We start from the raw sequence: 25,705 nt of genomic DNA on the forward strand, positions 1-25,705 counted from the left end.
GAGGCGGGTGGCGTTCATCAGCGATGATCTGTACCGCCACGATAGGATGACGCCTCAGAGATTCTTGGGAATTTGTGAAAAATAAATCGGCAACGTTTCCATCGCGCTGGCGACACGATTGTTCCTTCGACTCTTGAAACGACGTGCGATTCGTTCGTCTTATACGAATTAACAGAAGCTTTGACGGGCTTTGTACTATCGCGAAAATGATATATCACTGTTGCTTTTGTATATTTATAACTCGCAGCAAATTTGTATGAGCTCTTTGGACTCTTTGGACTCTTCGAACTCTTATCTTATCTTGCTAATGTAAGCATTCCGTAGGATGGATTTTAGGGTGAGGTCTGTGCAGCACGTGATTAGGGACAGCATGGGAGTGTGTGTGGGCGCGTGTGCATATTTGCCGAATAATACATTAAAGCACTTGGCTCATCCAGCCTCTCAGCATCTCAACTAGCATCGGGAGCATCCTGAGCTTGTGTTTCGTAGGGAATCGCGAATAATCGTACCTCCGAGTGGGCAGAGTGAGCGAAGCGGCAGCTTCCGTTCTTCATGAATGATTGTCGAATTGGAAATAATTGATAATTGAACTTTTGACCGATGCCTGAACGTTTGCGCATCGTCGTCGCTTAATGATTTCAATATATTTCTCTAGAGCTGGTCTTCGGAGAGAGAATCGTTTGTAAATCAATTTTTTAATAGGATTTCGCTATGACCTTTTTATTCGTATTGCGCCATGCCCTGCAGAGAATTACTTTGTTATTTCGGTAGGATTTTAGCAAAGAGTAAAAGCCAAAGGAGAATGAAGAATACAAGAGGCAATGGATCTCACTGTTTTTAAGGGACTTTACGTGTCCACTCGTACGTCACATGGTTGGCTGCATCGGAGACGCATGGAGATGCGCGGTGGAGTCGAGGGTCCACGCAGAAGCGGGAGAGAGATGGAGATGTAAGGAAACGAAGAGAGGAAGGGCATGTCAAAAGTTCCTAAAAACAAAGTATCACGTCGCAGGTTATTGGCAATTTTTCTTTAGATATTTAGAGAGAAAAATAAATCGAGAGAGAGATAGATAAAAAGAGCGCGCGAGAAAGAGAGGGAGCGAACGAGAGCGAGAAAATAAAAGTTGAGAGATGAAAAAATATAGCTTTTTCATATGACACCTATGTATATGGATTGGTTGACTTTCGTCAATATTTAATGATTAATGATACATCTAATGTACGCATGTCATCTGGATTGATCGGAACGAAATACGGATATCGGTAATGTTTATTAGTTCATAAGTTTGTAGGACAACTGTACAACTTGGTGTCTCAGTCGATAATAAATAAAGATGCACACTTTTTACTTATCTCCCGTGTATAATTTATACTTTTCGAAAATATTTCCACAAGTCGTACCATTAAGAAAACAATAAGTCATTAGCTCTGTCTTCTCTTCTTGGTCGCTTCGCTGGACTTCTCTTCGCCGCAGGAATTTCCGTTTTACAATGATTGTCCGCCACTACCTCATTCCTCAGGCTCCCCGATGACGTAACCGAAGACTCTTCAGGATCTATCGATCCCGTCTTTCGCGAGGATCTGCCCGATTCTTTCGCAGAAGACCGATCGATCTCAATCTTTACCTCGGCAACTTCGGCATCCGTCATCTCTTGCCTTGTTAAGAAATACAATAAGTTACGACAGATCTTTAGAATACTCATTTATTTCCCTTAATCCTCACCTGTCGTCGGAGCCTAATGGTTCGGACTTCATTTTTCTGCTAGATTCAGGCTTCTTTATCTGATTATGCAAATCCATCATTGTCCTAAAAGTATCGATAATCAAACCCGAAGAGTCGGTACAGCCTGATTTCTCCTTAAATAAATCTTCATGGAAAGGTGCAGTCTCGATGCTCTCTGGGAGAATGAAACGTATAAATTGTCAGGTGCGTTCAGCACGTATCTGGCTTAATTTTCAATAACGAATGAAAATGGATCAATGAGTAAAACTTATGTGAAGCACGAATGATCCGCGTGTGGGAGAGATTACGAGCGAATGAGAGGGGCGAACGAGGGCGCGTGGTCGGCCCTGACGACGGATTCCTCGTGCGGGTGCGAGACCGTACAGACGCTTCTAACTGTAAGAGGAGTCCGAGTGGACGAAAGAGCAAGAAATGTGCAAACGAGAAGAATCGGCGAATGCGTGTGCGTGCGTGTGCGTGCGTGCATGTGTGACGAACGCGAGAGATCGAGGCGCGAGAACGCCCCGCAGAATGGCGAGTGCGGGATAATAAAAGAAAAACGTGAAGCCCATCGTGCGTTTTCTCATTTAAGCTCGAATTCGCATCCTGACGACCCACTTCCCTAACGCACAGCACACGACGCGCGAGAGACAGACACGTGTATTTAGGACTGATTACTTCTTATCAATTCGCCACCGCGAGCCTTGTACTCTGAGATCTCCTCGTCCTTCCTCTTTATGAGATTGAGGAGGATCGACTGTCTCCGCTGCATTTCCATCGCTGATCGACAAAGGGGCTCCGTGATCTCTTGCCAAAATTCTTGAGGACTCGCCTTGCTCAAGTTCAAGTCGAACTTGAATGCGCCGCCGGATATGGTAGCTTCCAGTCTTATTGAACTTGTGGACGCGCAAACCGCGTGCCTCGGGATGTCGTCGAATATCTCTTGGAGAATTTTCTTCGCGTTTACCACGTTGACGTTGAGTAGAGGATTTAATTTCTGCAAAGATAAATCAATTTTACAAATAGCAATGTAAGAGAAATCTAGTGAGAGTTTATATTCACTTGACACAACGGTACCTCGCATCTACGTATCGCTGAATCCTCGGTAAGTGCTTCGCACCATAATTCTATCAGGTTTGACAATAAAATTTTCCACTCGTCGTTAGCAATTCTGCAACTTATCGCGTACTCGGTATTGTCTAATTTAATAAGCCTCCATTTGGATGCGACGTCGCTCGAGTTGCCGGACGATGATGTATCCATTGTTCAAAATTTCAGCCGAGTAAAGTAAATACGTAGAACTAGAAGTAAATTAGAGGAAATTATACATCTTTGAAAGTGAACAAATGTCAGCCGGCAATAAATCACGAATCCAGAAGATACTTAATTATCTAACACATGTGACCCATAAAATATTGTATATAGTCCAAATTGGATAATCATTCGAAGTACCACACGAGATTCGTGAAAAGAAAAAAAAAATTCTTTCGTTTATCTAATCTCGTTTTACTGCTATACTGCTAAGATAATACTAATTAAGACAGAGTATCGTATAAAATGGATCGCGACGTTGGCTCTTCAACATCTACGTCATCGAAATGTACGTAAGTAAGTACTAATAATAACAATAATAAAGTAATAATCATCCACCGTATAACAAAATATTTATCAAATAATTTCTTTCCAAACATTTGCACGAGATTCTGCTGCACACAAATTGAGCAATCTTTTGATAAGACTCTAAATAATTTTTTAACGTCGCCTCGTCAGATTTACCACGTGCTTTTGAGCGCCATATTTCATATGACGCCGGCTGTTTTCCTATTTTTCGCACAAAACTCTTCACGTCTCTGGATCCCGCGCACAGTATCAAAAAGATACTGAAGTCGATGCGTTTCCACCGTCTTCATCATGACGAAGCAGGACGAGAAGCATCGCTTGCAGAGCGGTAATACTTCAATATTGATATTTTAGTTTCACGAATCTTTGAGTCAGACTTTCGATTTCTCTTATAAGCAGTTTTGAACACGGATGCCGAAAGTGCGAATTTTGAAGAAGCCATCACTCTTGCTGGTAAGTTTAACAGGTGCTGGAAGCTCGAATGAAAGAAACTTTGATTATTAAATAATTGACGGCGACTGACGATGTTCCAAGGATGTGGCCGATACCACTTGGAAGTGCTTCTAGTCTGCGGAGTGATAACAATGTGCGTTGGCTTCGAGAATGGTTTGAGTTCCTACATTCTCTCGTCCGCGCAGTGCGATCTCGATCTCAGTTCAAGTGCAAAGGGAATGGTGAATGCTGCTTTTCTGGCAGGTAACACGTGGAATTCGTATATCGACACATTTCGGAGATCGGCTTTTCTTTATCTTTAATCGTAAGTAATATTTAGGTGCTACCGCCAGTGCCTTGCCGTGGGGTGTCACGGCGGACGCGATTGGGAGAAAAAAAATTCTTGTCATGTCTTTACTGACCAATGGAATTATTACGTTCGTCTCTAGTTTTTCAGGAACTTTCCTGACTTTTGCATCACTTCGCTTCGTCAATGGATTCATGTGCGTACAAATTTACATCATCATTTTTTTGATCCACGTTGCGCATCAAGTCCTTTTTCTTTAATCAGGATCGGTGCACCAGGAACGCTCACGTTTTCTTACGTCGGTGAATTTTACTCCGATAAGTACAGGCCCAAAGCCATCACCGCGATGGGACTGTTCTGGCTCACCTCTTGGATATTATTGCCAGGTAATTCCAGCAATTTCATCAAATTATTGTACAGGTTTACAATTTTTTTTTTATTTTTTTTTATTTTTCAATTGCAGTATTTGCCTGGATCATCATTCCGTTGAAATTGAATTATCAAATCTTTGGAATCTCCTGCCATTCCTGGCGGCTGTTTGTCCTGGTCTTCGCTCTGCCTAGTATACTCACGGCGCTCCTCCTGATGCGCTATCCGGAGAGCCCCAAGTTTTTACTTTCCCAAGGAAAGAAGAAGGAGGCTCTCGCGATCATTCGACAAATATTTGCTGCCAACACTGGGAAGGACAAGCACGAGTTTCCCGTGAGTCTGTCGTAAATGAGTTTGACGATGATTTATTTCCAAATGGAGACAATGTTTGCGCGCAGGTTGTTCGTTTCTTTCTTCTATTCAGGGCAACGATAAGAGACGCACCTCTCGACTCTTCGTATTCAATTATCTATGAGACTCCGGTAGCGCAGATCTCTTTGGATCATCGAAATAAACCCCTTCAATGGGAAACTAATTAGAGCTTACACGAATTTAAAGCACCTGCCAAGGACGTCCTAAATTATTATATGGGTTTTGTCATTCCATCCCCAGATTTCAAATCTCATAATGGATTCGGACGCCAGTGAGAATCAAGCAAAAACAATTTCGGATATAATAAGTAACATACGAAAGCAAGTGTGTTATCTTATGACGCCACCTCTTCTTAAATATACAGCACTGACGTCTCTCACAATGGCCGTCACTATGTTTGGGTTTGTTTCTTGCGCACATATTTCATTCAATTTTACTTGATCGTTCACACCAATTCTGATTGGATTTTTCTTCGTTACTCTCGTTGCAGATACTTAGGCTTTGCTTTTTGGTTTCCGGAACTGTTCAACAGGTTTGAAAGTCACTACAGGAACAATCCAAACGCCTCGGTTACGCTGTGCGAGTTGTCGGCTCTTCGTAACGAAATCGGACCAGTCTATCTGAACGATCTGAACACAACAGAGACCAACTTTACGAATGTCGGGACAAAAATTCTTTCCACGTTAACGTCCAGGAGTTTACCGATTCTCGAAAAGAGTTCGCTTCAGACTTGCGATCCTTCGGTAGATTTAAAGGTCTTCAGTAATACGATAATAATAGGCGCTGTCTCTCTGGTAGTGAACGTTGCAGCTATTTATCTGTCGCATCATCTTAGTAACAATATATTACAGAGTAATTTGAAATCCAGTAAATTTATTTATAATCGACGTCAAACGTCGAGATCACACTGATCCAACCTTCTTTTCAGGCACTACCTTGACGATAGCGAGTATCTTCTGTTGCACGCTCTATTTTGTCAGATCGACATTCCAGAATCTTATCGTTGCCTCTTTGTTTTCTGCATTTGCAAACGTGGGCATCGTCGTCTTCACCGGAGCAGTCGTTGACTTATTCCCCACGAGAGTCAAGTATTAAATCAATCTTTGTTTAAGATAACGAAAAGTATTATTATTATTTAGTAACTCTCATGTTTTAGCGCTATGGCCGTTTGTACCGCTACTTTTACGGGAAGATGCGGTGCCATTTTGAGTAACATCCTCTTTGGCGAACTGCTCGACACTCAGTGCGCCTTACTAGTGTTTCTCATGAGTGCCGCTCTCTTATGTGAGTATGAGCAATACTTTTTCTTTTTCAATAGTCTCTTTAGCACTCAATCCTCCCAATTCACTCTATTTAATAATCGTCCGTTGCAGGTGCTGGACTCTTAGGATTTCTCGTACCGAAGAAGATCCCGGAATTACCTCAATCAGGAAAAAAGTCGAGTACAGCGTGAGAGTTGGCGACTGTTATAATAAAGATATATTGACTTTTACACCAACGACATGTCGAGTAAACTCTTAAGGAGAACTTAAGAGACTCAGGAATCCTTTGGTGCGCGTTTGATTATCCGAATGTTAACGGCATGGAAAGTCTCGGACCAAGAGTCCTTCGAGCTCTTTCCGGTAGCGGACAATTTTCCTTTAGTCCTCGACGGCACGAGGATCCGATACTGTTCTCTCAAGGCTTCGTCATCTTCCATCTGTAAATAAAGCCAGTCATTTGTACGCTTATGCAAATAGGAGGAGTTGACATTATCTTAAATAGTACTCTGGCAAATATATTAACCATTCCGGGATCGAGACACTCCGAATTTCCCTCGTAGCAGCCGCCGCCTGGCTCGATCGATCTTCCCTTCTGCCAGGATTTTCGTTTGCCGGACATGAGAAAGTTGTAAATCGAGGAACTGCTGCATCCTGACGAATGGACTTCTGCTTTTTCGCGCTCCTTTGGAAATATCCGCTTGACACTGTCCACCGGACGACACGTGGATTCATCTTGGCGTAACACGAGCACCCGATTCTTTCCCATGTTCCTCCTCGAGTCTCCTGTATTGACAAATCATTCGAAGGTATTTATCTAGTGTATTATCAATCCTTGTGACTAAAGACTTAAAACGGTGTACAAACCTGGTGAGTTCTTTGGCGGATTTGGTGGTTTCGTGGCTAAAGGATTCAGGAACCGATTTACCGATGTATCGTTCCTTGAGACGGATCTTCGTTTCGGTACAGGAAGTGGAGGTCCTTCGAGTCTTAACTTGAGACAAGGATTTCCGTTCTGATCCGAGCATTGCAGAGCGACCGGTGTGCTTGTCGATTCTGAAGTTAATTTTTGTAAAAATTTCGATTTTTCACTGGACCTTCCAGCCTCTGGTTGACGTATATTTTTGCGGATGGATCTAGCCATCCCTTTGCTCCTACTGGACAGACTCTGTAGAATGTCCTTCGTGTAAACGCCGATCTTCTTGGTGATTGTCGAGAGATCGCTATACTCTGTTTTGAGCCTGTCCAATAAATAATTCTCGAGTATGGAATTTTTGGAATCCTTATCCGTTATCGTACAGGAGACACCTACATCTTTGACAAGGACAGCGTCATACGGACCCCTGTCACTGGCGCAGCTCCTAAGACAATTCAACGACGACAATCACACTGTTCGAAAAATCAAATTTCACCGAGGCTATTAAGAACCTGTAATATGGAAATCCACAGTTCTCCATTCCGTATTCCAGAGTATCGTTGCTCTTAGAAAGGATGCCACTTTCAAGTAAATCGGTGCGATCGATAAGAGCTTTGCTCGCGACAGACAAGGAGGACGCACCATTGATCTTGAATGAATCTTCATGTCTTTCGTTGAGACGCTGGACCAATTGCGCCCATCTTTAATAATATTTTATTTTATTCTTAAAAATCAAACGCGATTCGTTTCGGTTCTCTTCGCAATTTATCGATCATTCACGCAGGCCGAAAAGTCTCACGGATCTTTAATGCCGCCAACGGATTTACCGAAACTTTCAGTTTCCGTTGGCCCATTACCGGGAAAGACACGCACGTGCTGTAGTTTCTGCGCTCAGAAGCTTCTGCGACATCCATTGTCTCTTAGAATCCTCATTGTACCGTCAAATTTGGAGGTTCCTTCCTGTAATTCGAGAGAAAGGTTACGCAGGGCTGGACTGGTTAGATTTGACAGCTGTCATCTTATCAGTTTGACAGGGATCACCGATCGTCCCGATTTTCTCAGTCTCGACTCGTGTCGCCGACAGATGGCAGGAGCCTCGCCTAGACGTCACTTACATCCTGCATAGAAGGTAGGAGAATCGATTGATATTCTGTAAATGCCGATAATGAATGTCGCCTCGGGAGGTGGGGACAGATCCGGTTAGCCCTCTTGGAAGCTGTCAGTTACGCCACAAGTTGTTGACGTCGCGTAATAACTTCAAAATAATTCGTTAGTGTTCCGAAAGTTATCGGCAAACGGTCAGTCGATTTCATAACCGAGCATGCATACACAAATCTGGATCTGTGATAGATGAATAAAAAATATCGTGAAAATTGTTATTAGAGAATTCTCTTAAATACACGTAACTCCGTTGGCTACGCTAAACGTAAAATTCCGTGTAAATGCAAATAGAATAAAAATGACTATGAAGAAACAAGGAGCACAGTGACTAGTGCCAAATCAGAATTAGTCCTTTTTTTTTTTACGAGGCCTCCCCGGCTTTGCGAATTTTGAAACAGCGTCCAATAGGATGTCCGATGAAGAATCGTGCGACCGGTGAAACGTGGTACCAACGGAAAGTGAATGTTCTCCAAGGCTCCAACGGCATAGCGGCCATGATTGCTATGGCTGCCATGCCAGGGAACTCAGTACCTGTCAGGTCGTTGTCGCAGGCGTATTCCCGGTTGGGCTCCGACAAGAAGAAGATCACGGAGTCGATGCGTCCCTAAGCTGTAGAATATCAAGGGACGTTTTCGAGCCTGAGACCGCGCAGTGCTTTAAACGTGTGCACAAGAAGGATCCCTCCCGGAGATTCGAACGTCTCGATCGGATCGGCAGCTACGATTTTCCTAGCCGACACCGCGCGACTGAGTCTCGGTGGAAATCGACGAGGAATTTACTAAAGGAGCATTACGACTGGAGTGTTACGCAAACCAAAGGCGACTGCCGTTAAAACTGTCATCGGAAGAGTTCGCGTGTGTCGAAGTGAGAGCCGATCTGCCGATTTGCCGATTTCCCAAGATAAATATCGACCGGATAGTTTAAAAGTGCAAAAGAGGCCGAAAAAATCAGGAAATCCGTTCGACCTGCTCCTGAACGAAGTGATTTACGGGGGTTTGAGTAGGAGCCGAATCAGTGGTGTGATCGAAGCAATCGGGGATTGCTGGTGACGGGGTGGGACGCGAAGGGGGGACGACGCCGACGGCGACGTCTCTTTCTGGCACCCGAGTGTCCCCGTGCTCGGAATAGTATAACGAAGACACCGGTATGACTAATGGAGAAGTTTAACGGAGTCGTAAGGATTTTCAACTGATCGTGCTCGTGTACCTTTAAAATTGCTCGGCGTTCCGATTTCAGATTTGGAAATACTTCTGATCGGTTTAAAGTCGCGCGAACCGAAGGCGCAGCATTCTCGCCTAAGTGACACCGGAAAATGATTGACAGGACAGTCGTGTAATTTGCAGAACGCAGTCTCACGGTGCAACGGCCGAATATCAGTGTCAACCACTATAGTGCAGCATAGTGCAGCATAGTGCAGTTTCGTGCGATTTCCCATATTGCTTGGCCGATGTAGCGCAATGTTTGTTATGCGGACTGTGCTCACTGTAGCAGCCTGCCTGCTCATCTCAGGCTCTGGTAAGTTCATTTTCGAACGGGCTCATTCTGCATTCTGAAAAGAGGCAGCTATTAAAAAAGTAGGTAACTACCAGCTGCTAGCCGCTGGCTGGCTGGCTGGCTGACTGATAGTCCACTCGAGAGTTCCCGTCGTCCGGACAAGTAGCTTCCGTCATTTCCCACGAGTACTCGCCTCTTTGGTATTCCAGAAAAGCGCCAACATTGAGAAACGAAAGAAAGAACGGAGACAGGAGTCAAATATTGAACCGTTGAGTTATAGGGAAGAGAGAGAGAGAGAGAGAGGGGTGGAACGCATTGGAGTTGCGTAGGAGCCACAAGGTGCGTTCGTTCGCCACTCGCAAGAATAATTGGGTCAGCAGACACGATGCAAAAAGTCCCAGCGGTTCCCACTTGTCGCTGAGGTCGTCGGATTGAATAATGTAATTCAAGAAAATCTTTAGACCCAGAGGGAACCGGTACTTTTCCCTGGCATTCGCCACTTTGTTTTCGTTCTGTCCGACTGTGGCGAACCTCCCGAGGCTATTTCGAATGAAGCCATTCGTTCCGGCAGTAGCTGACGATACCACCGGTTCCGCCATAACTTGTATCTTCTGTTCGAAGGAAATACTACTCGGATGTCGCCCGGAGCTCGTTATTCGATTCTCCATCAGCGGCAATTACTGCGATTACCTGCCGAGGAAGATTCTTCTTTCTCTCTGTTTACCTGTGGCTGCGCACGCATTCTGCGTGGCTGCGTGGCTGCGTGGCTGCGCGTGCACCCACAATTATAGAGGATCGAGTCCGTTGCAAGTTGGCCGTTCTCCGAAGTCAGAGACCGCGCTAATTCAATGGCTGCCGGTTCGAATCAAAGAGATAGGCAGCCGACCGATTTTTAACGATTTATTTACACTCACACGAACTGCTGTCATTAGAGAAAGAAGACATTAAGAGCGAACGTATTGTTTGTCGAACGATGCTTCAAAATAATTTGAGCCTTACCAGAAACTGGCTCCTGTTAAAAAAAATATGAGTTGTCGTCACGCGTGTCCGGGTTCGATTTCATAACAGATACGTACGATGGTCAAAGTCCTTTGCGTTAACGTAAAAATGTCGCACCTCTCGAACGAAGGAGCTTTTCTTTTGGGAATGGATTATTGACATTGATCGACTTATAAAAATCTCTTTTCCTCTCAACGTTTTTCTATGGACTCTTCCGAGTCTTTGTCCTTTGTGATTCTCGAGGTGCTGAAGGAAGAGATTTCATCTGGCTGCCGTTGATGCTGAACACAGCGTGGGTATGGAGAAACTGGATTGTTGGAAGTGACCATACATGTTGTACACTCTGGGACCTTGAAATTGGCTTCTACCCGAAGAATCCACAATTCTAGATCCTTGACATTGACAGCGAAATTGTCATGGGATGATATATAGCCGCGCGTAATCATTGACAGGAACAACGAGGATCGAGAATTTGTGGTCAGTTTGGTAAAAGTCAAGTAGACGTCCGATGAGAATTGACCAAAGGAGAAAGGTGAACTGGACGAGGGAAAAAAATAAATAAAATGAAAAAGAAACGACTTATAAAGAAGGATGCTGCGATAACCGAAGAATCCCCCACGAAAGTGAAGTGCTACTCTGTGGAATATATTTAAGAGAAGCGTGTCTGGCCTTCTCCGAGTGAAAGTTCTCCGGTTTGGCTCTCCGGTTTAGTCTAGCTGAAGACAAAAATATATATATATATATATAGTCATAGCTTCCCCCCTCCCTCTTATCACCTCCTGAACAAGCGATACACCCAACAACGCCAGCATCCTTAACCGATCCCATCTGAGCAAGAGACATGCACTCACGCACTCACGCACTCACGCACGCGACCACTTCACTCCCGGAAATTACTCTAGGCATTCTTTACCGACGTCATGGCCTTGAATGGTTCTTTGATCCTGGAACTTTTATTCGATCGTATTAAGGTCTAGAACGATTCGGTCGTCATTCTGAGAGTCGAAGGTCCAACGCAAATTATTTCCTTACTGCTTCCTATACATTTGGGATATTCTATTTTCTCTTACTTCTAAGTCTTCTTATATATCTCAAGACACAATGTCTAATGGTGAGAATGAATCTCAGGCTTCTTTTTACTGCATAATTGACAGTCGAGTAACAACGTAATACAGTTAATTCGTCTATGGGAATTCTGCGGAGGATAAAAGGCTATTTGGACGAGTCGATCGGACGAGCACCACTATTGCTGCGGTACAGTTACTCCAATCGTGAGTCACGTTTCCGCAGCTTTAGGAACCCAAAGTCAATTTGACGGCTCTGTTTCGTCAAGTCACTTCAATAATTCTCGGGCAGCTCGAGAAATGCTGAACTTTTGAATTTGCCTTCTTCTGTCGATCCTACGAAACGACGATTCGTGAAGATCGAATTGCCGGAATTACGTGCTGGCCGGGACACATTATTATTATTCTTGAGACCTTGAGCGACGAAGAATGACGTAAATTCGAGGAAAGGGAAAGAGCAGTTGCCTACGTTGGGTTATCCTACACGTCTCACGCGCTGTCTCGCTTGTGGCCCTTCTCAAGTTTCTCAATCAACGACAGCCAGCGCACCCTCGATTTCAAATCCTGTTGGATTCCGCTTTAAGTACCTTCTGACGCAACGGCTCTCAAGACTCACGTTGCGCCCTCCGATGTCATTTTTACAGGAAAACTCACTTTAACGCCTGGCCGATCGCTTTATCCGGGAGAAATTTTCTTTCTCTGTTTACCTTTCTCCACTTTTCGGCGTTTGTTTGCAAAGGGGAAATATATCGGCGTGTGTGTGTGTGTGTGTGCAGCTCAGGAATGGAAAATGGCGACCGCCTCTAACAGACAAGGCGATACTTGGTACAGAATCGAAAGACGTGAAGTCTGAGAACCTGACTTGGGTCGACTTGGCGTCGCTCTCGGCTTTCTAGCCATTAGCAGTAGCCGCCTCGCTTCTTGGAAATCTCGACGATTTATTTGCCCGGCCTGCCTCCTGCAAAGATTTCGTTTGCAATTTCCAAAATTTAGAATGCCGCAGTATTCCAGTCCACCCGGTAGACGCGTCGTATCTCGGGCAACGCTTTCTTCGTTCGCGCGACCAGCAGTCGAAAGTGTTTCTAAATTTACGAATGAATTTGCAATTGCACCTGCACTCCTGCCGACGTCACGCCTCGCTCTTGCGAACAGTGACGACATCCACGAGCTTCGGGATCGACCTTCCCCGCCGTTCATTTCGGTGACTTCTCTTCGGTTCCCGACGAGTCTCACGGTCGACGGTTGAAGCTTTGAAATACGCCAGGTGCCATTCAGGACCAAGAAGATTATTTTTATTTCTCTCATTCAAAGCCACATTGGCGCCGGCTGCTTCTGCTCGAACTTCCACTTCCAGCCCGGCCCCTCGTAAAACTTGGAGGTAATCGACGTCTGCTGGACACTCCCGATGAGGTCGACGCCCAGACGAGTACAGGAGTCAGTAGTGCTGGGTAGAACACAGATGCACGCAGCTACTTGCCTCGGGGTGTGTCACTCGTGGCAAGAGAGTGCGAGAGAGAGAGAGAGTGGGAGGGTGCGTAGGCCGAAAGGATTCCCAGAAGAGGAAAGAAATATCGGATATTGTGGAAGCGACGGCTGAAAAGACACTCGATATTCCATTCCAAGTGAAAAGTGACACGAGGACACGATTCGTTCTTGAGGCTGAACCTGATGAATAAATATGTAAATACTACCTGCCGCAGCAACCACAACGTTACGGGTTGGCTGCGTTCGTCCACACTGCTCCACTCTATATACAGTTCACATAATTCCCCTGAAATTTTATGGCTCGCGTTATTCCACTATTTACTCCGTTCGACTCTTCTCTACTCTTCTCTACTCGATTCTACTGGATTCTATTGGATTCCACTGGAGTCTGCTCGAGGAGTCCAGGCGCGTTCGAAACTCGCTCGGACTCGCTTTGCTGCTCGCAACGGTTCGCTCAATTCCCAATGCCGCTCGCTCCCTTTTCTACGACTTTACGAAGCGTAGGTAACCCATTTAATTTATCCCTGAGAACGAGACAGAAGGCGTCCATTAGCGACGGCACCAGAGTTCAGACGTATAGAGATCAGGAAGGGAAAAGTAAAAGGTGTAGCAGAAGGATAAAGGAGAAGAGTGGAGAGAGAGAGAGAGAGAGAGGGAGAGACGATTATGCGGAAGGCAAATGAGAGAGGAATTACGGAGACTCGATAAGCAATAAAGCCAATAACACGAGACAGGGTTCTCGGACGTTTCGTCGCACTTTCATCGTCCCACTTTCTCCATATAGAGTCACAGTCCAGGCCGCCATAGTCGGCGCATCGCGAGAGCCAACGAGGACGAGTTTTCACGAAGAGTTACGTCGTGGTATACCGTCTCTTCGTGAGCTCTGAATTATTTAAATCGGCAATTAATAGCACGCCTATATACATGTGTCGGTCACTGGTCTATACAATCTGTTATCGGCAGTGGCTCCATCTACGGAGGAGCGCCCACTTTCTCTCCCAGCTACGAAAACTCATTGGCATTCGCTGCAGAAGGCTGCACCTTTTGAAACGTCCCATCGGCCAGGATTTTCTTACCGCTTGAGAAAGTAGCGAATCATCTCCTGCCACTCTTTCTGCTTCTCTCATATTTTTCATCGCATCCTCCTACTCCTTCGCTTTACCGATTCGAAGGTTCCGCGTCAATAAATTGTTATATATGACTAATTGTCAGTAGGGATAATTCTGCGTGGTAGGCTTGGTTGATCGCGCGGATGGGCGAAGGTTAATTCCGAACCTGGGGTCACACTCTAGTTGACGATCTGAACTCAAAATCCACGAAGATGCATATCAAGGTCGATCCCGCAGACTACATTTCCTCAACTAGCAGAGTTGGCTCTCTCTAATTATCAGCCGTTAACTCCAGGGAACAATTAGAAGCCTGAGGTCTAATTAAATTCGGTGCTGCTAGTTTCTACGGTTCCTCCCGTTTTTATCTCTACTAGCTGCTCCCTTGTATGAGCTGCGATCGATATTCATATATACATATATGAGTGTAATAAAAGTAATTCTAATTAACAGAAGGTCAGAGGAGCGACAATACGCCGCCGTCGGTCTGGTTGGAACGCAACTGGGTGCTTTACGACACTGAGCCAGTTGGGAACACGGTGACCAGGGTGCACGCCGAGGATAACGAGAAGGATCAATTGACGTATGGCTTGGAACCTTTGGGACACAGTTACAATGGCGATGACAGCCCTCAGCCCCCGTTGCCCTTCAGAATCGAGAACACCACTGGGATCATCTACATCAATGAGACCCTCAAGGGGCGGGTGAGTAGCTACGGCGCAGGCGACGCGGTATCCTGGAACGCGCTGGGATTGCAGGTCGACTAAAGACCAGTTTACACTGTTTTCTTCTCCATCATTTTCAGGGAGGACAGAACCTGTTCCTGTACGTGACAGTCTCCGATGGGCAGCTCACCTCCAAGACTGAGGTCTACGTCAACATCAAGAACAGCTCGGCACCCAATGGAGGACAAACTGGGTATCTGAGAAAATATAAAAAATTCTCCATCACGCTATCCAACTGGGAGCAGGATCTTGAGGTTGATCTATTTCCCTAGGTCACCCTTTCCAAGTCAGCACGGCTCCGGAGGAAGGATTCGACCTCCCATCTTGGGACTTCCCAATCTACAGAATTACCCTAGGTTGCCTATAGCACCGCCACCTCATCTGAGCCAGCCCCCCTCGCCCCCAGCGCCGCCCCTGTCGACTCAATCGAGAACCAAGACGACCAGGCTGCAGCCGGCGATGAAGTTGGAAGAGGAAACGACGAGGTCGACTAGCAAGTTATCGGAAGAGTCTTCGGAATTAAATGAGGTCGCCGGCCCGCCTCTCAGTTCAAAAGTCCCGCCGAGCGATGTGCAGGCGTCTCAGGACATCGCGATGACCATCGTCCCCGTAGCCGCCGTGTGCGCCCTGGTCCTTGGAATAGGGATGGGCGCATGGTCGCTCAGGCACAAATTCTGCTCCACGCGAAAATCAAAGGAGGAAATGGTAGGTGTCCCGGTGGTGGTTTAATTCCAAAATGAACCCCTGGGAATTTCCCCTGGGAGGCCGAATCACTCTTGCGAAATGCACATTTCAGAAGGAACAGGCGTCCGTGAGCATCTCAAATATATCTGACGACCCTTCGCTGGTTTTGAAGAGATGGCCAGGTCCAAAGGCAACGAGCAACCGGTACGAGTCCTGGGAGAAGGAGAATCAGATGGGAATTCAGAACAAGTCTCAGGAAGACAGCTGGGAGTTCCCGAGACACAGGCTTAAGGTATCAGTTGCGCAATGGCGGGCTTGTTCTTCGATCACACCGTTCGATCGTCTCACTGACGGGGACGTCGGTTTAGGTTTTCAATATTCTGGGCGAGGGATGCTTTGGCCAAGTCTGGAGGTGCGAAGCCCTGGACATCGACAACCAACCAGGAGCGACGATCGTGGCCGTTAAGACTCTGAAGGAAAATGCGACCGAACGCGAGAGACTTGACCTTGCGCAAGAGCTCAAGGTCATGAAGAGTCTGGAGCCTCATCCGAACGTCGTGAGACTCCTGGGATGCTGCACCGAACGCGAACCAATGTTCGTCATCTTGGAGTACGTCAGTGGTGGAAAACTTCAGAGTTTCCTGAGGGCATCCAGAGAAGAAAGGAATCATGGCGGTCCTGGTTTGACTTCCAGAGACCTCACCGGTTTCGTTTATCAGGTACGGACTGGATCAGTCCTCCCAAGGTCGTCCCTTCTCTCAATTAAAGTCGTTTACGAAGACTTAATATTTCCACCCGAATGTCTTTCGTTTCCCAGATCGCCAAAGGCATGGAGTACCTTGCCTCGAAGGGAATCATCCACAGGGACCTGGCCGCCCGAAATATCTTGATAGACGAGAACCGCGCGTGCAAGGTTGCCGATTTTGGATTCGCAAGGGACGTCGCGGCCAATCAGATTTACGAGAGGAAATCGGAGGGTCGGCTGCCCATTAGGTGGATGGCACCGGAAAGTCTCTACGACAACATCTTTTCCGTTAAATCTGATATTTGGAGTTTCGGCGTTCTCATATGGGAGATAGTCACTCTGGGCTCGACACCCTATCCTGGACTCGCAGCAGCCGAGGTCTGTACCATTGACTTTGGCGACCTCACTCGGTCGAATAACTAACGAAATCTCTATGCCCAGTACACCGAGGCAATAAGCACAGGGAAAATAAGGGAAACGTCTGTTCGCAGGTAATGAGGAGAATCAAAGAGGGTTACAGACTGGACCGACCGGAGCACTGCAAGAGGGAGCTCTACAATATCATGTACTATTGCTGGGATAAGGATCCTGCTTGCAGACCGTCCTTCACGGAATTGGTCAACTTGGCGGAAGGACTCCTTCTCGATGAAACGGACTATATAGAACTCGACAGGTTCCCAGATCATTCGTATTATAACGTTCTGAACCTCAGCGGGGAGAAGCTGTAAATGATCTTCCACTCGCTATCTTACCATACCTGATTACTAAGGTTTTCAATCATTATGATAGAAGATCCTGAAATACTTGCGCGTGAGCTTGCATCGTGTGAAAATGCGTCTACGTATGTATGTATGTATGAAAAAAAAAAATGAAAGATTTATAATGACGTAACAACTCTATTTCCATGATGCACAGTTCATCCGATTACTCATTTATGTTTATACTCGAATCAATTGACGCTCTAATTATTTTGAGAAAATCCATACGAGACGCACGTGAACTAGTCAGAAGCGTTCGAATGAATTTTTCTATTACAGAGATCTTTAGAAAAAGAGAGATAGAAGCAGACGAAGTTGTAGATTTGATTCGCGATGCCCCTTAACAATTATAAATGTATATTTATATACTTTTTTATTAATCGATAACACAGCGCCGACTATTTTAATTGAGATGATAAGCATTTATATGAATTCATCGTTACAAAGAGATGCTCCTTGTAAATATGTATTAAGTCAATCTGTACCTAAGTTATCTTCGAATTACTTTAAGAATAGGAATAAATAGCGATAGATGTTTTATCATTGGTTTATTTTCTGAACTCATTGATTAAGATCCTACGCGACATTTTAAAAACACATTACTTAAACGAGTCAAGGCTCGTTTTTAAAAAAACTACCTTGAGAAAGGAAAGATAAATTTTGAATGGCGTGGGAATGCAGAAATTAATAGGTCAGGCCTGTTCTATATACCCAGATAACGTTTATTTGCATAGATACTTAATTATGCCATATTAAAAACAACCGAGCCAGACATAAATTGTTGATAATAACGTGACATTTTTATGTTATATATATACTGACGAGCTATTCAGAATATAGGATGTAATCTTAGCAATAGATCTATATTTCTATAAGATAGGTTATTAGCACAAAGTTCCCACAGTTCTTCCTCGGAACAAAACAAAACGGATTTCAAAAGTAAAATTGCCATCTCTGACAGATAAAAGAGATAATATATAGTTCACCGGAAAATTCTAAAGGCTCTAGTAATAATGATTATAAATAATTATTAAGAATTTCCAGATAGGTCTGTTCAACTTGCCGCCTATAACGATTATCCCTTCCACGCGTATAAAAGACTAGCTCCGAACTGAACGGCGCAGTGTAGCCAATGTAGCGACGCTCGTGTCTGTTGCTCTGTGTTTTCTACAGTCGTTGTCAGTTTCTCGCGTTCTGCAGAATCTTATCGGCTTTTCATGTCGATCTATTCGAATTTCTCACATATTCATATAAAAAATACAACAGTTGACACTGACTAGTACACTTCGATTACACAGAAAACATCGTTAGCCATGGAGTCAGAAAAAATCAATGTGCCTTACTCGCAGAGTGGAGACAAGGAACAGGACGAGGTTAGTAACTCAAAAGATTGTATATTTTTCGTGACGGAGGCGTAGATATGCATGTTCGAGAAATAGGATAAAATTATCAATCTCTGATGAAAATATTATTCGCGATATCGTAAGCCTTCGGAAGGTTTACACTGCCGTATCTGCTACAGGTTATGTAAACCTGTCTGTCAACTGAGTGGGACTGAAATTTACGGGCAGTGGCGCCGACAACTACTTTGCTCAATAATTCGATAAACTTAACTCACCTCATCCGATGATAGCACAAATATTTTAAGATATATCGATACAATTTTTTTGTCAAAATAACTTCAGTGTTTTCAGACTCGAGTGACACACGCGATTCGAATAGAAACGACGAGAGCGCTCTTAGCGGAGCATCGCGACACTTTAACGTACGCTTTCTGATGTATTACCTTCTGCGATTGACTGTGCCGAATGAATTGTCGATTTGAATCTCTGAATGGCATCTGGCACCCTTTTTATTACAGAAACTGCTCGAGCCATTTACTTACATACACCAACTGCCAGGAAAACAAATCAGGGCTAGGCTGGCTCATGCCTTCAATTATTGGCTAAAAATACCCGATGATAAACTGCAAGCCGTCGGCGATATAACGCAGATACTTCACAACTCTAGTCTCCTGTAAGTTTTACATTTTATAACAAAGTTCAGACAGTTGTGTGGCAAAAGTAAAGAACATATTGTGCAACCAATGCGAGATGGATGTTTTGTCTTGTCTTTATTTTCTCGTAGAATAATTCCGGACGAATGTTAAAATCAATAGTTATTTTTTCTCAATGAACAGGCTTCCACCTTCCATTAGCACTAAAAGAGCGAAGTTGCTCGTTTTAAGTGACCGGGGTACTACTTCTCCAGAATTCGTCCTATCTACACAACTGATGCATTTTATTTGGTATTTAATTTTCTACTGGTTGTGGCATCCTTTCCTTTAACTATTCTCTTTTTTATCTTTTCTGTTCTCTGCTTTGAATTTAAGTATATATTCGGGTCCGCTTAATCAGAGAAATATCTTATTTCACAAATTAGGAGGAATCTTACTTTTTTCCTGGAGAAGATTTTCAATCTCCCTTTGTACGCTGGATACTATATTGTGGTTACTCGAAGGGAAACCAGCGGTCTCTTACAATTAGTCAAAATTAGTGTTGTTTAACATACATACATTGGCCTCAAGAAAATTACTAGATGGGCAAGTAAAAGAATTGTCAATAATTGCTATTCCAGTTGGTGAAGTTAAAAGTAACGTTCCTTAAAGCGATTGGTAAGAGGGCCTGGCACTTGGGGATGGCGAGCCTAAAAATAAGTCTGTTCAGAAAGTTCTTTGGCTTCTCTTTCGTAGCATAGACGACATTCAGGACAACTCCATTCTCCGTCGTGGAATTCCAGTGGCACATTCGATTTACGGAGTGGCCAGTACAATCAACGCGGCCAACTACGTCCTCTTCATCGCTCTCGAGCGGGTCATCATGCTGAATCATCCCGAGGTCAGTAAAGGAATGTGACCAAGAAGGGATGTTAAACTTACCATGACCTTAAACCGATGCATCGGCCGCTACCCTCGATTCTTCGATTTAGGCCACCCAGGTGTACACGGAACAGTTGCTCGAGCTCCATCGCGGCCAGGGTATGGAACTCTACTGGAGAGACAACTACATCTGCCCTTCGGAGCAAGAATATAGGAAAATGACTATGAGAAGTGAGTGTTTGCATTTTTTTTTCTCGAGGCTATACAATTTTTCCAAATTTACAGCATTCGCTTGTTCTCTCCGTTTTTTTTTCAGAAACTGGCGGACTATTCAATTTAGCTGTGCGACTGATGCAGCTATTCTCCGAGTGCAAGGACGACTACTCTCAGTTGGCAGGGATCCTGGGACTCTACTTTCAAATAAGGGATGATTACTGCAATCTTTGCTTGCAGGAGGTGAGATGTCTTTTACTTAAAGTATAGTTCAGAGATTCAGCTTCGATTAATTATACCTTTCGATATAGTATACAGACAATAAGAGCTACTGCGAGGATCTCTCCGAGGGTAAATTCAACTTTCCAATAATTCATGCGATCCAGAATCATCCGGAAGATCGTCAAATAATGAGTATCCTTTTTTGAAAAATTCTATAATTAACTGAGCTTGATGAATCATGCTATTTTCTTTAATGCATATCCTTCCTAGATATCCTTCGACAGCGCACCAAGGACGTCGAAGTTAAGCGCTACTGTGTCAGTCTTCTCGAGAAGTTTGGCTCTTTCGCTTACACAAGAACTGTTTTACGCGAACTCGACAAAAAAGCACGGGACGAAATTGAGCGGCTGGGTGGAAATCCATTCCTTATTAAGATCTTAGATGGATTACTCACGTGGGATCAAAACCGAGAGGCTGAGACGCGACTTACTAAATGTTAATTGACTATCTATAAGGATGACCTAACTAATTGCCACGAAATGACTTATTTATGATTACAAATGTATCCATGCTATCTATTGTTACGTATGCGATCAGGCTAGTCGTGTGTGCTGAAAACGTTGAGTCTAATTGGGCGTCTGAAGGATGCCACGTATTTTCATTTCGACTGCACTCGTTATGGTATTCTGAATAAGTGTGTAATTTCATGTATCAAGATAACGAAGATAAATAATAAAACAGGTTAAAAGTGATTTGCAATTTTTAAAGGACGATTATTATCTATGCATATTTATCTTCGCTAACCTTGTTTTCTAATATATCTCTCTCTCATGTTAATCAATGCAGGTACGCAAATTTATTCCAGACTTTCAAAATGTATTTAAATAACAATAATAATAAATTGCGAAATGAAACGCTCTCGCTTTTCCTGTTGTTTTATTATCAACTGTGATGCGTACAACATTATAATTTTATAATATTTAATTTATAATAATAGAACCTTTGCTAGTAGAACTATATTATACACAAATATCTGCAATACGACTCGATATCAATAGACATTTTTACGTATAAAATCGTACCTCTCGCGTTTCTCCCTTTTGTATCTCTGAAATAATACACACTTCTTACTGGCACAGTCCTCTGGGAAAGCGAGATCCGCTCTGTGGCGAATTCCCGTAGCTGCTTCGAGAACAGTCACCACTCATCCCTTTACCTGAGGCGTCCGCTCACTTTCTTCAAAGGGTTTATCCTTCAAACTTTTCTATTGTTCTTTTCTTTGAATTTGCCTCCTTGATCTCCTGTCGGGCACGTTCGTCACTCCCGGCGATAACTCTATTCCACTCCAAGCAAGCTCATTGACTTCTAAGCAGGCACCTGAATCCTGCATCATTCACGCGATGGACGAAGCTCCTCCTGGCACGAGTTCTACGCAGACGGACGGTGGAGGTGCAAAGTCGTTCGCATATGAATGTCGAAACTGAAGTCCTGCTCATGTTCCAAAGACTAGGATAACGTGGCGATCTGACACGTCCTTTGTTCCGGTTCGCTGTCCTCGTCCGATTCGCTTGCCCAGGAGGGCTGCCTCTCATGTCACATTTCCCCGTCGCTATCTCCCATCCGTCCTGGGGGTCCGGAAACGCCGTCGTCCAGAACTTCCGTTACCTGTCCGAAAAATGGACCATTCCAAGATCACTGGACTCATTAGCCCTGTCGTAATCTTACCAGGACTTCTTCGAAGCGGTCGTAGCTCTCGGGTCTCCCATTGAGTAGACTCTCACCCACAGAATCCAGACCCCCGCTGGATTGACTGTTGCGTCGATTCAAAGCACTGGACGCGACGTGCAACAAAGACAAAACTGCCAGGAGCCCAGCTGAAAGGACATCGATAACGAGGTGATAACGAGGAAAGGCAAACTTCGAAATAAAAGTTTTGGGCTTTTTACCAGCGACGAAGGAGAGCCAAAGTCTGTGAGGTTTCCAGGCTAAAAGGCAGGAGAGCGGCAGGTAGAGGAGTGCCTTCCGCCAGCCTCTCGTCAACGACAGGACACCGAACCAACAACAGGAACAAATGGAGTCCTCGTTCCTGGAACAAGGTACAGACCGTACTGCTTTAAAGTTTTCCAAGATCAAAGCTTTTAGGAGCAAACTTCTCGGTGGAAGGGCTTAATTCTTGGAATTGCGGAAAAGCCCCACGGGTGCCGAGGATGTCACGTGTTCAATCAGTGCGCAATTGACCCCGTCGTGGAACCCGCGCTGCTGTTTCTCATCTCTGATCCTGAGACCTGCCGTCCCCGGAGATTGAGAGTCCATTTGAAATTCCTGCGAAGATTCGGACTGGTTCGAAATCGACTGTGACTTTGACGCCGGCGGCTGAGAGAGCTCGATATCGGAAATTCCTGGATACGAGTTGGAGAGTGTCATTTCCTCCGAGGGCTCCGGACTTTAATCGCTAGGAGCCTAGTAATATCCGTTCTCGAAAATGAAAACCGGTCACTGGGCCTGCGTGCCCGAGAGACTCCCGAGCGATCCTCGACTTCCGGCAAGCATGTCTTTTAAACGCGAGGGCGAAATACATGAGAACTGACGGAGGCCAATTTGGAGTCCGGAAACAAAGTTTGACTTGAATAGAGCTCGTAAGGTTAAAGGACTGCGGGTGCTAACGCTAACGCGGATGTAATTGTTAAAGAGGGAACCGGAAGCCGCGCGACCTCAAACACTAATTTATCCCAAATTAACCGCAACTCGCCTCCATTCTCGCGAAATTAAACAGCAATTAATACCTCGTTTTGAGAAACTTGAATTTTAGTTTTTCAAGCAATTTCAGAAATTATCCCTTGAATCGAGTTGCTCTCAGACATTTAATTAGCTCGAACGCTTCGATCGTTGAAGTTCCTCCTGGCTTCCGGTTTCTCAATGACTCCTCGCCAATTGCCAATAGAGCAATGTCCAATGTCCAATCCACGGAGAATGCGGCTTCGAATGACACCCCAGGGCCTTTCATTCACTCATCCCTCCGAGAATTACTTTCGTCTCTGACTTCATCGAATTGACTGAGATCCACGACATGGGTAGAGCTGGCCCGATATGTAAATTCGGAATTTTGCAATTCCAGCTAGTGGATATCGCTCAAAGGTTATTTTCTTCGAGCGCAGCCTTGCGGTAGCCCCAGCATAGTAAGTAACTCGGCAGCCAGCTAACTTTCTAACGAACCAAAGTCATTTCTACCCAGCCACCCCTTTGAACACCACGAGTTCCAGGTGCATTGGCCTTTGGGGCCGAACCTCCCTCCTATCCTCGGTATCCTCCAGCTGCCTCCAGCTGCCTCCTGCCTATCTGCTCTCCCAAGGACGGCGGTTCCGGGCTGTCACGTACCTCACACAGATCTGCACGAAGAGCGTGATGGCCCAAGTGATCTCCAGGAAGAAAATCAGGACGGACGCCGCTCTGAAAGAAAGCAGGAGGAGGTTCGTGAGGGACGACGCGCCAAGTTGTCACAGGAAGAGGAAGTTCGCTACTCTGCAGAGTTAAGCTACTGCAGCCGTCTGCTTCCGGCTGTGGATTTGATTTTACTGGATCCGAAGTCGTCGCGACTACCGATCTAATTTGCCTAGTGACGCAATTATGTTCCAGGGGGAAGTGAAGTTGCATTGGGCAAATTAAGACGGCAGCTCAGAACTCTGCTTCCCTTCGATAAGTCAATTGTCATTTTCCCAGTCCGAAGTTCAAGCAAAATCTTAGCAAGAAAAGCTGCGGCTGTTGGTTGGGAATCTGCGCGACTACGACGGATAGCGGGAAGACGTGCCAAGTGTAAAGAGGATAAGAAATAACGAAAGTAAAGAATAAAACGAAACAGCCGATACCGACACGTGCAGGGCGTCGGATGGTATTAAGTATATAAAAGATCCATTGAGCAAAGTCTATTTACAAAATAACAGTAACAATTCGAAATTCTTGCTTCCCGTTTTCCATATCGATGAAACAATAATGCGTCAAACAGAATTACGATGCAAAATGTGATGAATTATTCCTCACGTAACGTAATAGCCGATCAGGTGACGGTGGTAGGCCACATCGACGCCGACGCCGCATACGACTGTAACAGACAAGCAGAGAGTGTGACGTCAATCGAAGCGTCGCGACTTGAAAACGCTGATCGCCAGTCGTAATATCAGTCTTGAAAAAGTTTTCGAGCCTTAAAAATGTTTTTACTAAGAAAATTGAGATATCTACTTTTCCTCTAACACTGAGGTCGCCTGCGCATTCCTTAGCGCCCCTGAACCTTTAAATTAGCCTATAAACGTGAACTTGGGACAATTTGTCAGCCTATCCTTTCACAGGTGCCTATAAGGCCTATCCAGCAGGTGATCCATCATCCAAGGTGTATTGTGCCATCGCCTGGAGGACTCTACCGAGTGACGCCAGAAACCAGAGCTGGTGCTACAGGAGTCGGACGATGACGTAAGAGAAATATGAGGATATCGCTAGGAGGGCCGATCTAACCTAGTACATACTATACCTAGTGTACATATACATGGCGCTTGTAAGAGCAGCCGAAGAGCGAAAGTGGATCTTGCGCTTCCTTAAGCGAAGACAAAGGAAAGTGTGACAGCCGTGTTTATCCCGTGTAATACGGAGACCCCGATGTCTGGTTAATTGTTACTTAGAGCCAGGAGGTGTCCATGTCGCGAGAGACCCTCAAGATCGAATGTTACTCAGCTGCCAGCTTATCAATTCTGCATGGGTGTTGATACGTCAGACATGCCTCATCATTCATTAGCCCTTCTACCTTAGTGCGCCAACAATTTAGCCTTCCGCCTCGGGCGTCTCCTCATATACAAATACATTCTTGACGCGATCGCAGATCCAGGATCGAGGACGGACGCAGTCGGGCCGCCGCTCCAGCCTCCATCGCGAGGTTAAAGGTTAAAGGTTCGCCGTCCTTTGTTCCCTATGATTCCCTTGGAAAGTCCCAGCATAATTCCGTGGTTCCGCGTTCCTCTGGCGGTCCTAACATTCCAGAAAACGGATTTTATCCCCTCGAGATTGATCGTAACCTCCTTGGTAGTTGGAATAAATAAATAGGGCCCATTGGAGAAGTCGTGGCTGAAGAATGGACGACGATTAGGCGAACGGATCGATGCTGGCTGCGCGGAAGGAGAAGAAGAGGAGGGTGGTAGTGGTAGTGGCAGGG

The 25,705-nt window shown here is 45.1% G+C and overlaps 6 protein-coding genes across 13 annotated transcripts in view; 4 read left to right on the forward strand and 2 right to left on the reverse strand.

The window, feature by feature from the left end:
- LOC107264539 (ras-related protein Rab-8A) overlaps positions 1–1,352 on the forward strand; it is a gene marked incomplete in the record, with an annotated part of 5,573 nt that extends 4,221 nt beyond the window's left edge. The window contains 1 exon segment of the mRNA XM_015732890.2: positions 6–1,352.
- LOC107264533 (non-homologous end-joining factor 1) lies at positions 1,253–19,067 on the reverse strand. Of its 5 annotated transcripts, XM_015732877.2 has the most exons (6): positions 18,838–19,067; positions 7,872–7,958; positions 7,511–7,699; positions 6,950–7,443; positions 6,609–6,868; positions 6,285–6,522 (listed from the first exon to the last, which is right to left on the reverse strand). In XM_015732877.2, exons 2-6 carry the CDS (start codon positions 7,910–7,912, stop codon positions 6,361–6,363), a joined length of 1,146 nt encoding a protein of 381 aa, XP_015588363.1. In that variant the 5' UTR covers positions 7,913–7,958; positions 18,838–19,067; the 3' UTR covers positions 6,285–6,360. The 5 variants fall into 5 exon arrangements, with proteins under 5 accessions (XP_015588364.1, XP_015588365.1, XP_015588366.1 ...); XM_015732878.2 differs by lacking the exons at positions 6,285–6,522; positions 6,609–6,868; positions 6,950–7,443; positions 7,511–7,699; positions 7,872–7,958 and adding exons at positions 1,253–1,656; positions 1,724–1,898; positions 2,402–2,720; positions 2,801–3,024 and having other exon boundaries at positions 18,838–19,040; XM_015732879.2 differs by lacking the exons at positions 6,285–6,522; positions 6,609–6,868; positions 6,950–7,443; ... (1 more) ...; positions 7,872–7,958; positions 18,838–19,067 and adding exons at positions 1,253–1,656; positions 1,724–1,898; positions 2,402–2,720; positions 2,801–3,024; positions 4,198–4,330.
- Positions 3,534–6,321, forward strand: LOC107264529 (synaptic vesicle glycoprotein 2B). Of its 2 annotated transcripts, XM_015732870.2 has the most exons (11): positions 3,534–3,671; positions 3,743–3,796; positions 3,878–4,039; positions 4,116–4,278; positions 4,347–4,468; positions 4,546–4,784; positions 5,064–5,224; positions 5,314–5,675; positions 5,752–5,911; positions 5,980–6,107; positions 6,197–6,321. In XM_015732870.2, exons 1-11 carry the CDS (start codon positions 3,635–3,637, stop codon positions 6,274–6,276), a joined length of 1,668 nt encoding a protein of 555 aa, XP_015588356.1. In that variant the 5' UTR covers positions 3,534–3,634; the 3' UTR covers positions 6,277–6,321. The 2 variants fall into 2 exon arrangements, with proteins under 2 accessions (XP_015588356.1, XP_024937572.1); XM_025081804.1 differs by lacking the exons at positions 3,534–3,671; positions 3,743–3,796 and having other exon boundaries at positions 3,906–4,039; positions 4,106–4,278.
- On the forward strand, positions 8,167–17,757 carry LOC107264528 (tyrosine kinase receptor Cad96Ca). The gene is made up of 8 exons (XM_015732869.2): positions 8,167–9,674; positions 14,761–15,011; positions 15,113–15,225; positions 15,305–15,737; positions 15,829–16,008; positions 16,085–16,435; positions 16,534–16,839; positions 16,953–17,757. The coding sequence occupies exons 1-8, from the start codon at positions 9,617–9,619 to the stop codon at positions 17,187–17,189; spliced, it is 1,929 nt and encodes a 642-aa protein (XP_015588355.1). The 5' UTR covers positions 8,167–9,616; the 3' UTR covers positions 17,190–17,757.
- Positions 18,163–21,278, forward strand: LOC107264535 (geranylgeranyl pyrophosphate synthase). 2 transcript variants are annotated; one of them, XM_015732881.2, is made up of 8 exons: positions 18,163–18,592; positions 19,081–19,235; positions 19,399–19,506; positions 19,951–20,095; positions 20,187–20,307; positions 20,393–20,532; positions 20,601–20,703; positions 20,782–21,278. In XM_015732881.2, the coding sequence occupies exons 1-8, from the start codon at positions 18,533–18,535 to the stop codon at positions 21,009–21,011; spliced, it is 1,062 nt and encodes a 353-aa protein (XP_015588367.1). In that variant the 5' UTR covers positions 18,163–18,532; the 3' UTR covers positions 21,012–21,278. The 2 variants fall into 2 exon arrangements, with proteins under 2 accessions (XP_015588367.1, XP_015588368.1); XM_015732882.2 differs by lacking the exon at positions 19,399–19,506.
- A 175-nt stretch (positions 21,279–21,453) lies between these two features.
- Positions 21,454–25,705, reverse strand: part of LOC107264540 — a 21,918-nt gene continuing 17,666 nt past the window's right edge. Inside the window, exons 2-6 of one of the 2 annotated variants that reach the window (XM_015732891.2) lie at positions 24,547–24,607; positions 23,887–23,958; positions 22,458–22,597; positions 22,237–22,385; positions 21,454–22,176 (exon numbers count right to left, since the gene is read on the reverse strand). In XM_015732891.2, the coding sequence (XP_015588377.1) occupies positions 22,105–22,176; positions 22,237–22,385; positions 22,458–22,597; positions 23,887–23,958; positions 24,547–24,607 (494 nt within the window). In that variant the 3' untranslated portion in view covers positions 21,454–22,104. The remainder of the gene's footprint in view (positions 22,177–22,236; positions 22,386–22,457; positions 22,598–23,886; positions 23,959–24,546; positions 24,608–25,705) is intronic. The other variant, XM_025081808.1, reaches the window with a different exon arrangement.

Source organism: Cephus cinctus, unplaced genomic scaffold, assembly GCF_000341935.2.
Source record: "Cephus cinctus unplaced genomic scaffold, Ccin1 Ccin1_scaffold0173, whole genome shotgun sequence".
Lineage (NCBI taxonomy): Eukaryota > Metazoa > Arthropoda > Insecta > Hymenoptera > Cephidae > Cephus > Cephus cinctus.